The 10,972-nt window shown below is 47.9% G+C and overlaps 1 protein-coding gene across 1 annotated transcript in view; it reads right to left on the bottom strand.

The window, feature by feature from the left end:
• STRN4 (striatin 4) overlaps nucleotides 1-10,972 on the bottom strand; it is a 46,721-nt gene that overhangs the window by 7,210 nt on the left and 28,539 nt on the right. Inside the window, exons 12-14 of the mRNA XM_015424110.1 lie at nucleotides 9,515-9,636; nucleotides 7,246-7,413; nucleotides 2,673-2,813 (exon numbers count right to left, since the gene is read on the bottom strand). Of these exons, the coding sequence (XP_015279596.1) occupies nucleotides 2,673-2,813; nucleotides 7,246-7,413; nucleotides 9,515-9,636 (431 nt within the window). The remainder of the gene's footprint in view (nucleotides 1-2,672; nucleotides 2,814-7,245; nucleotides 7,414-9,514; nucleotides 9,637-10,972) is intronic.

The raw sequence follows: 10,972 nt of genomic DNA, 5'->3' as shown, positions 1-10,972 counted from the left end.
GCTATCGCCGACCTCCCAAGCCCGGCTCCACCTCCGGCAATGCTTCCGGATCCTCCTTTCCCGTTCCGATTTTGTGCTAGCCCCTTCCCGCCGACACACCCCTGCCTCTCCACGAGTCTGCGGTGACAACATGCGTTCTTCGCTCTCGCCCACACTGGCTCCCCTGTAGTCCCCCCGCTTAATCCTACGACTCTCCGTTCAGTCTCCATTCAGGCCGGGGCCTTCTTTCCCACCTCGTTGGCTCCACAAACTGCAGCAACGTTAATGGAGTCTTAAAAGAGAAGGAGCCAACGAAGAACTTTATCGCAGTCCCTCTTCCGAGTCCCGGCGGTAGAAAGAAGAACACTGTTGCTTCTGGGTTATCAACGACCGCCTTGGGAATACAAGGAGGGCTGGTAACCTCCAGGTGATTATATAATCCAGAGAGATCCACAGGAACAAGGTATAATCAAGGGCTCTTTTTGTAGAAAAAGTCCAGCAGGAACTCATTAGCATAATAGACCACACCCAACAGCAGAAACTCATAAGCATATTAGGCCACACCCCTGACAACACAGCTCATTAGCATATTAGGCTGCACCCCCATGTTACCAGAAGTGTAGTCATCCAGCCAAACCCACCTTTTGCTTCTTATTCTGTTTACCCTGTTTGTTGTCAAAACCCAGGGCTTTTCTTGTAGCAGGAACTCCTTTGCATGTTAGGCCACACACCCCTAATTGTAGCCAATCCTAATGTGTTTCTGCTGTTGGGTGTGGCCTATTATGCTAATGAGTTCCTGCTAGGCGTGGCCAACTCGGGAGCCAGCCGGAACTCCGTTCCTGTGCGTTCCTGCCCAAAAATAGCCCTGGGTATAATTAAACAATACAAAAACCAAGAAATAACAACTATGGAAAGTTCAATACTTCAATATTTCCTTATTGTAGTGTGTATGTCTCTACAACAGTACATCACTTAATCACAATAAACAATTCATTATCACGATCAACAGTCTGTTCTAATGGTGAATGAAAGTGCCTGTAAGTGTTCTTTCCAAGATTAAAGTGCTTGTGCTGTAGTAAACAGTCCTATGTTCTCTGTTCTTTCAGATCCAGTAATTGCGGATAATTTATGGACGTTCCCGAGGAGCCTCAGACGGACCCGTTTCTTCTCGGCTTTCTCAAAGAGGCCACAGAACAAAATCTATATATCCCAATATCATTCAAAGACAGAGATTTTTTTTTACAAACACTGTTTTCAACATCTTCCTTCTGTGAAAACGGTACTTGTAAAAAAAAAAATTCTGTCTTTGATACTGGGATATATAGATTTTGTTCCGTTGCCTCTTTGAGGAAGCGGAGAAGAAACAGAATTAAAGGTCAACAAGTCCGTCAGAGGCTCCACAAGAACGTCCATAAATCATCCACAATTACTGGATCCGAAAGAACAAAGGACCGTTTTACTACAGCACAAGCACTTTAATCTTAGAAGGAGCACTTACAGGCACTTTCATTCATCGCTGGAATGGACGGCTGATAGTGATAATGAATAATTGCTATTGTGATTAAGAAGAAGAAGAAGAAGAAGAAGAGATTGGATTTATACTCCGCCGTTCTCTACCCAAGGGAGTCTCAGAGCAGTTTACAATCTCCTTTCCCTTCCCCTCCCCACAACAGACACCCTGTGAGGTAGGCGGGGCTGAGAGAGCTCTGACAGAAATGGCTCTTTTTCAAGAACAGCTGTGCCAGAACTGTGGCTTGCCCAAAGTCATCCAGCAGGTGCAAGTAGAGGAGTGGGGGAATCAAGCCCGGTTCTCCCAGATAAGAGTCCGCACTCTTAACCACTACACCAAACTGGCTCTCTCCCTCCATTAAGACATGTACTGTTGTAGAGACATATGCACAATAATAAGAAAATATTGAAGTGTTGAACTTTCCGGAGTTGCTGTTTCACGGTTCTTGTATTTTTTGATTAAACCTCCAGGTGGTGGCTGGATTTCCCCTGGGATTACAACTGACCTCCAGGAAATGGACATCAGTCCACCCGGAGAAGAAGGCCTCTTGGGAAGACGGACTCTGTGGCATTAGACCTCACTGAGGTCCCTCCCCCTCTTCCCCAAGCCCCGCCCCCCTCAGGCTCCACCCTCAAAATCTCCAGGTATCGCCCAATCTGGAGGTGGCAACACTAAGTATAAGCCTAGGCTCCCAGACGACAACTGTACCCCCACCCCATAACCACTAGCTGTCGCTCGTCTCTTACGACCGGAAAGCTGCAGAAAGCCAACAGAGACCGTCAGAGAACCAAATTAAATGGAACCAAGCAGCGTTCCCTCTAAGCTGAGTCAGTGTGAGCCAGCTCAGTTTTTTTAGCCTCCGGCTCACACGGTTTTGTCTCAGGTCAGGAAGGGAGGGCTCCAGAGCGGACCGATTGATGCAGCAGCCCAGTCGCTCGCTCACAACTTTAATGCCAGCAGCTCACAAAGTACAATTTTTGTCCACAAGACTGCACGGCTTAGAGGGAGCGTTGGTACCAAGTCCTCTCGAGGAATCCAGAATTAATCACTTAAATGTCACTGGGGAGTATTAGCAAATGCTCTCCTGCACACGCTACGTCGTTCAGGAGAAGAGAACCTCGCCCTGGGCTACAGCTGCCTCCTCACTCTCTGGCGCTCCACTGCTCCCAAGGACCAGACTCACCACTGGCCGGTCTAGATTCCAAGGTCAGGATGGGGCAGGTGGCTTCCACGTCGTAGAGGACGGCGTCGCCCGTCTGGAAGGCAGCCACGGCGTGCGAGGGGTCGGTGCTGGAGAACGTGACGGAGGTCGGGATTCCGTGCTCTGTGGAAGGAGACGACGGAGGCAAGCGTTTGGACGCCGGCTCTGGCCAAACGGTGCCACCCCCGCTGTGGCAGTAAAGCAGTGCTTTGCGAGAGCTGGCGCAGTGTCATGGTTAGAGGGGCAGGCGAGGATCGGGTTCGAATCCCTGCTTTGCCGCAGAAGCTTGCCGGGTGACACATTCGCAGCCTAGCCTACCTCACAGGGTTGTTGTGAGGATAAAACGGAGGAGGGAATGCTGTGTTTAAGCTCCCTTGGGTCCCCGCTGGGGAGGAAGGCCTGACGTCGCCTCCTGGGCAGAGCTCTGGGATTCAGAGGCTTAGTGCCTCTGAATGTGGAGGTTCCCCTCAGTCGCCATGGCTGGTAGCCATCGATAAGACTTGTCCTCCACGAATCTCTCCAATCCCCTTTTAAAAGCTCTCTGTGCCTGTGGCCGCCACGACATCCGCTGGCAGCGAATTCCACACCTGAATCCCTCTCTGTGTAAAGTGGTGTTTCCTTTCGTCCGTCCTGAACCTACTGCCCATCAGCTTCATGGAATGGGGAGAGGGATACGCATTTATGTTGGTCGACTCTCTCCACCCCAGGTATAATTCCATAAAACTCTGCCATATCCCCACTTAGTCGTCTCTTTTCTAAGCTGAGAGTCCCAGGTTCTTCAGCCTTTCCTCCTAGGAAGGTGCACCAACTAGAGATGTAAAATTTCCGGAAATTTTGAAGCTCGGAAAAAAACCCATTTTTTTTCCCTGTTTTTTTTCGGGGAAAAACGGAAATTTTCGGGAAAAATGAAAAAAATGCTACATTAGGATTTATTTTGTCTTTTCTAGATTGAAAGTCATTTTGTTACTTTAGGAACATAAAATATGACTATGGACATTTTTATTTGGCATGAAATTATCACAACTAGCCTATTAAAAACATAGTGTATCCAAAAAAATTATTACAAACAGAATACCCACCCACATGCAAAAACAAAACTGAAACCTTTTTATTTTCTTCTGACAATCGCACCTCCCAAAGGAAGAAATGCATCTTGCTCTTGCACTGGAGGGTTCAGTTTGTAACCTAGGACTTGCTTGTCCTCAGTGCACAGAAATTAGATCAATCTGATACCATATATATATATTTTTTTAGAAATGATTTGGAAAATATTTGAACACCTTGTCTTAAAATATTTTATTCGTCATGTTAAAATAAAATGTTTCATAATCATATTTCTTTTCTTTTCTTTTTTCAATTTTTCCAATTTTTCAGAAAAAAAACAAAAAAGGCTTCAGGAAAAAAACGGGAAAAACCGTGGGAGGGGGCACGCGGACACACCGACAATGCCTTCTCCATCTGGGTGGGGGGAGAGAAGGCTGCTCTTAGAGCCTTCGAGAGAAGTCACCACTTCAGAAAGCACGTGCTCCCTCTACTGTTCATACCGAGAGCGACGGCCAGGGAATGCCTTTTTTAAAAAATTAAAGCCAACCTAAGTATCAGAGAACAGCAAGCGAGCTTTGGAGTAACACAAACTCTTCGCCAGGGCAGGTGTTTGAATCAAAGGGGGTGCCTGAATGCAGACCACGAGCTCTCCCGTCATACCGTTTGCATGGTTTTAAGAACATAGATGCAGCGGGCCAACAGCGCAAGCCTGGGCAGGGCTATACCAGTCTAAGCCCACAGACTGGAGTAACCAGACAGGACTGCACTGCTAACTAGAAGGAGAAGAGATTGGATTTATACCCCGCCCTTCACTCAGAGTCTCAGAGCAGCTTACAAACTCCTTTCCCTTCTCCTCCCTGCAACAGACACCCTGGGAGGTGGGTGGGGCTGAGAGAGCTCTTTCGAGGACTGCCCTTCAAGAAGAGAAGAGATTGGATTTATACCCCTTCCTTCACTACCCGAAGGAGTCTCAGAGCGGCTTACAACCTCCTTTCCCTTCCCCTCCCCGCAACAGACACCCTGGGAGGTGGGTGGAACTGAGAGAGCTCTCTTGAGGACTGCCCTTGCGAGAACAGCTCCAAGAGAACTTGTTTGGGTTTTTTTGGAAAGTTTTATTTATAATTTTTTCACATCATTGACATAGATGTTATCTGTTACATTAACTTAATGACCATATTGTGAGTCTATTACAGTGTTTACTTTCTAGCCACATATAAAATCTATACCATCTTTCTTTAAATACATTGTCATCTTTTCCTTGTAATATTATAGTCAACTTATCCATTTCTGCTATTTCTAGCATTCTATAAATCAGTTCTTCCCTCAAAGGTATCTTTTCTAATTTCCAATATTTCACAAAAAGAATGCGAGCCGATGTTAACGTATACGTTAATACAAACTGATCTGCTTTTTTATATTTGTCTAGTGCCATATTTAATAAAAATACTTCTGGTATACTGTAGGTCAATATCCATAATTTCATATATTAATTTATGTACTTTACACCAGGAGTTTTGTGTTATGCTGCACCTCTACCACAGCTCCGAGAGAACTTGTGACTGACCCAAGTTCACAGATAAAGGTGGCTCGAATCCCTAAACCCTTTGACATGTTTTGTACTCCAATCCACAAGAATAACACACAGTCCCAAGACAGTCTGGTATGAAAAAAATATATACAGATGTGAGCTAGATGCCCACAGAATAATACAATGACAAAAGAGACTAGATTAAAGCCATAGCATCATTTAATGTCTGGGGCTGTGGTGACTCAAGTGGTTAAGACGCTGAACTGCAGACCGGAAGGTCGGTAATTCAGCAGTTCGAGGCCCGAGTGCCGCAGGATGGAGTCAGCTCCCGTCTCTGGCCCCAGCTCCTGCCAACCTAGCAGTTCAAAAGCAAGAAATTGCAAGTAGATAAATAGGTACCACTTCGGTGGGAAGGGAACAGCGCTCTGTGCACCTCGGCATCTAGTCATGCCGGCCACGTGACCACGGAAATGTCTTCGGACAGCGCTGGCTCTTCGACTTGGAAACGGAGATGAGCACCACAACCCTAGAGTTGGATTCGACTGGCTTTTGAGCAAGGGAAACTTTTACCTTTACCTGATGAAAAATAACCACTTATTCCGACTCTCTCAGTCAATATCCTTCCAACAGTCTTGAATTCTCAAAAGCTGTCTGCTCCAAATTCAATCTCTTCTTCAACACTTATTCCGGATATTTAAGTGTTTCAGACCTCTGAACCCAGACATTTGACTTCGGCAGCACCGGCAGCATGCTTGAAAATAAGTGAGGAGCCCTTGCCCAAGTAGATTAACAGAAAAGTAAATCAATGAATGTGTCAACCTGAAGGTAACACTGAACGTGAGATTCCTATATAGGACTTGTTCCTGAGGAAAGACCAGAGGTCTGAAACACTTAAATATCCGGAATAAGTGTTGAAAGAGAGATTGAATTTATCCGGAATAAGTGTTGATGGATTGAATTTGGAGCAGACTGCTATGTGAAATGTTATTGGCCTTTGTATTTTTTTCTATGAAGGAATGAGTGGTTGTTTTTCATTGCCGGACGCTAAATGACGTTATGGCTTTAATCTAGTCTCTTTTACCATTGTATTAGTCTGTCGGCATCTAGCACGCATCTGTGTATATATTTTTGCATACCAGAACGTTTTGTACTCCAGCCCGACAATGTGTTCTGAGAAACTTAAAACGCTGCTCCCTCTTTTGTGACATTTTGGGGTCCCCCCCACCCCAACCTAGCAGTTCGAAAGCAAGAAATTGCAAGTAGATAAATAGGGACCACTTCGGTGGGAAGGGAACAGCGTTCCGTGCGCCTTGGTGTTTAGTCACGCCGGCCACATGACCACGGAAACGTCTTCGGACAGTGCTGGCTCTTTGGCTTTGAAACGGAGATGAGCACCGCAACCCTAGAGTCGGACTCGACTGGCTTTCGAGCAAGGGAACCTTTACCTTTTACCCACCCCCAAAAAACCCTACACCGCTGTCATTTTTGGAATTTTGCTATGGACCACACAGCTGGAAAGGACCTCAAGAGTCATCTATTCCAACCCCTGGCCCAATGCAGGAAATTTGCAGCTACCTCCCCCACCCCCCCCCCCCCCCCCCGGTGTCCCCTGCTCTATGCCCAGAGGAAGGCAAAAAACCCTCTAGGATCCCTGGGCCAATCTGGCCTGGAGGAAAATTCCTTCCTGACCTTAAAGTGGAGATCGGCGTCACCCTGGGCTCACCCCTTCCTACCCTCTCTAGACTATCTGCAACCTGGGGCTACCTCCTTTCACCGTGACTACTTAACATCACAGTACACAACGTTCTCTTAACTGGCTACTGCTACCATTCTTATAGCTCCTGAGATGGGGACCACGAGAGGCAGGCAGGAGACACAACACGAGAGCCCTCAGGAGGATCCAAGACACACACCTCCAAGACACACACACACACCCCTCCGGCCACTGGACCCATCGGAGGGGGCTTCCGCAGCGTAACTCACCGCTCCCCGTGCTGTAGGTGCTGAGGCAGGAAGAGCTACTGCTCGGGTCCCAGACCCTAACCGTGCCGTCTGCCGAGCAGGACGCCAGGCGGTTCTTGGAGGGGCTGAACGCCAAGCCCCAGACGGAGTCTGCGTGGCCGTCCAGGACCTTGCCGAGGATGCTCGGATCTGCGGCAGAAACAAACCGACACACACACACACGCAAACACACAACATGAGTGCCAGTGGCTTGCAGTGGTGTGAATTTATACAACAATCACGGGATCCGGCCGGTTCCATGTCACCCAGGGCTGCCAATTTCCAGGGGTGTGTGTGTATGTGTGTGTATGTGTGTGTGTGTGAATCACTGTTTTTACTGTAGGCATTGTGCGAATCTAAAGTCTATTTTGTTAAGAGTCAATTCATGCCTTGGTTAGAGCGATTCTTGAGAAAGAAGAAGAAGAGAAGAGATTGGATTTCTACCCCGCCCTTCACTTGGAGTCTCAGAGCGGCTTACCATCTCCTTTCCCTTCCCCTCCCCACAACAGACACCCTGTGAGGCGGGTGGGGCTGAGAGAGCTCTGGCAGAAACTGCTCTTTCAGGAACAGCTGTGCCAGAGCTTGTGACTGACCCAAGGTCACACCAGCAGGTGCAAGTGGGGGAGTGGGGAATCAAACCCGGTTCTCCCAGATTAGAGTCTGCACACTTAACCACTACACCAAACTGGCTGGAAAGAAGGCTGGAGATGGCTTGTCAACCGGGAAGTCGTTGTATCGCTTGTGTCTTGGCAGTGAGGGTTTATTTATTTATTTATTCCACTTGTATCCCGTCCTCCCCGCTAACAGGCTCAGGGCGGCTTAAGTCGGTACAAGGTACCATAAAGTCCACATCAAAACATTTTTTAAACGATCAGGTAATCATAAAGGGTTATTTGCCCTACAGTGGTGGGACTGTTGGATCGTCTTGTCTACAAGCAGCAGGCTCTGAGACAAAATACCACTTTCGGATGACGTTGCACGGGAGCTAGCTATTTAGATAGGAGAATTTTTGGACTGCTCTCCTTATATCCCTCGTTACTTTGATTACGTACCTGACTGCCTATATACGAATGTATACTGCAACGCTCTCTACATGGGGCTGCCCTTGTCTCAAATTCGGAAGCTGCAGCTAGTGCAAAATGCGGTGGCCAGGCTGTTGATGAGTCTTTCAATACGGGACCACATCCAGCTTGTGCTGAAGGCACTGCACTGGCTGCCAGTAGCCTGCCGGATTCGTTTCAAGGTGCTGGTTTTGACCTTTAAAGCCCTATATGGTCTGGGACCAGTGTTCCCTCTAAGCTGAGTTAGTGTGAGCTAGCCCACAGTTCTTTAACCTCCAGCTCACAGATTTTTGCCTTAGCTCAAGAAGGGATGGCTCCAGAGCAAACTGATTTATGCAGTAGCCAAATTGCTTGCCCACAACTTTAATGCCAATGGCTCACAAAGTAGAATTTCTGCTCAAAAGACTCCACAGCTTAGAGGGAATATGGTCTGGGACCTGCCTACCTGAGGGACCGCCTCTCCCCAGACGTGCCCCAGAGAGCAGTGTGGTCAGGGTCGCAACAACGCCTGACTCTCCCTGGCCCGAAAGATGCCAGTTTGACCATTACTAGAGCCTTCTCAGTGGCGGCTCCACACTGGTGGAACGAGCTCCCGGGGAACATCAGGGCCCTGCGGGACCTTTTACAGTTCCGCAGGGCCTGCAAGACGGAGCTCTTCCGTCAGGCTTTTGATTAGGAGCCGCCACTGATAAATGAGCCACCGGGATACATCATGGCCATATGATATACTGCTGGATACCGCCTTTCATCTAAGGGATCATTTAACGAATGCCGCCACATACTGCATTCTCTATGCTAGAATTAAGCAGGGTCAGCCCTGCATAGTGCTTTGGATGGGAGACCACCAAGGAAGTCCGGGGTTGTTAAGCAGAGGCAGGCAAGGGCAAACCCCTCCTGTACACCTCTAGGCTTGACCTGGATGGCCCAGGTTGGCCCAGTACTGCTAGATCCTAGATGCTAAGCAGGGTCGGCCCCTGGTGAGTGCTTGGATAGGAGACCACCGAGGAAGCCCAGGGTTGCTACGCAGAGGCAGGCGATGGCCCACCGCCTCCGAACATCTCATGCCTTGGAAACCCTCGGGAGGGGGTCGACGTAGGTCAGCTGCAACTTGGCAACACTTTTCTCCACCGCCGCCGCCACCCAGGAACGTGAGACACAGCCGCCGGAGAACACCCAGCCCCCTCGCCTACCGTAACCGTCGTAGGGGTCCATGCCCAGATCCGGGATCCTCCAGCAACGGATCCTGGTGTCCGTTCCTCCGCTGTAGCAGTATTCGCTGTTGGGGCCCATGGCGACTGAGAGCACCGGGCCCCTAACGAGGAACATAAGAGAACACAAGAACATAAGAGACGCCAATGTTGGATCAGGCCAAAGGCCCATCCAGTCCAACACTCTGCGTCACACAGTGGCCAGAAATACCAGTGCCGTGTTTGTTTGTTTCTTTGTAGCATTTATAGTCCGCCCACCCTGCAAGCGGGCTCAGGGCAGCTCACATCGCTTGGCACAATGTGCTCAGGATTCATATACACGTTTAAAACATTAAAACATTTTACACATTTAAAACGATCAACGATTTCAAGTCAAAGTGCACACACTGATTATTAAGCAAGACGGTGTGCCCTTGCCGTCATAGTCATTTGACACACATGGAGCTGTCATAGTTATTTCACAGAAAACTCCCATTGTTACTCCAACACCTATAACTCTTTTATATCACCCATTTGTATTTCAAGTGCAACATTAGTAAAATAGTCAAATCTACAAGAATCTTTGATTCAACAGCACTCAGTTTCAACCATATTAACTAACTAAAACATTCTACGTAGGGAGTCAAAGAGACTCAATCCTTTATTGGAATGTTATTTTTTCCTTCTTCACAAGTTACTACATAATAACACTTTCAAAGACCGTATTAGCTAAGGAAGAAATCTGGGTATTTTTTCCCCTATCAAAATATTTTTTTTGGGGGGGGGGATTTTCATCAAAAGGCCAAAATTATGATAACCTAATTATTTTTAGAAAGAGCAGCTTTCAAACCTTAATTGAACGTTCAAATTTTTTATAACATCAGCTTTTTAAAAAGGCTTTCTCAAGGATGTTCTATAAAAACATTTTGGACACTTGACAGCAATGTTCCCTCTAAGCTGAGTTAGTGTGAGCTAGCTCACAGTTCTTTAGCCTCCGGCTCACACATTTTTGCCTTCGCTCAGGAAGGAGGGCTCCAGAGCAAACTAATTCGTGCAGCAGCCAAATGGCTCGCTCACAACTTTAATGCCAGTAGCTCACAAGGTAGAACTTTTGCTCACAAGACTCCGCAGCTTAGAGGGAGCGTTGCTTGACAGCATAGATGAATTGTAAGGTAATCTAGGTAAAAAGGCACAACCTGGGGGCCAATGGGGGCGGGAGAAGCAGGCACACTCCTGGGCTTTAACAGGGGGCTGCCTTCCAGCTCCAGCTGCAGCTCATGAACCATGTCCCAGGGAAGAAGAAGAGGAAGGGATTGGATTTATACCCGGCCCTTCACTACCCGAAGGTGTCTCAGAGCGGCTGACAAACTCCTTCCCCTTCCCCTCCCCACAACAGACACCCTGGGAGGTAGGCGGGGCTGAGAGAGCTCTTGACAGAAACTGCTCTTTTTTCAAGGACAG

Source organism: Gekko japonicus, unplaced genomic scaffold (genome assembly GCF_001447785.1).
Source record: "Gekko japonicus isolate JY-2015 unplaced genomic scaffold, Gekko_japonicus_V1.1 scaffold939, whole genome shotgun sequence".
Taxonomy (NCBI): Eukaryota; Metazoa; Chordata; class Lepidosauria; order Squamata; family Gekkonidae; genus Gekko; species Gekko japonicus.
The sequence above is the reverse complement of the archived record's forward strand: the minus strand, read 5'-3'. Positions and strand labels throughout refer to the sequence as shown.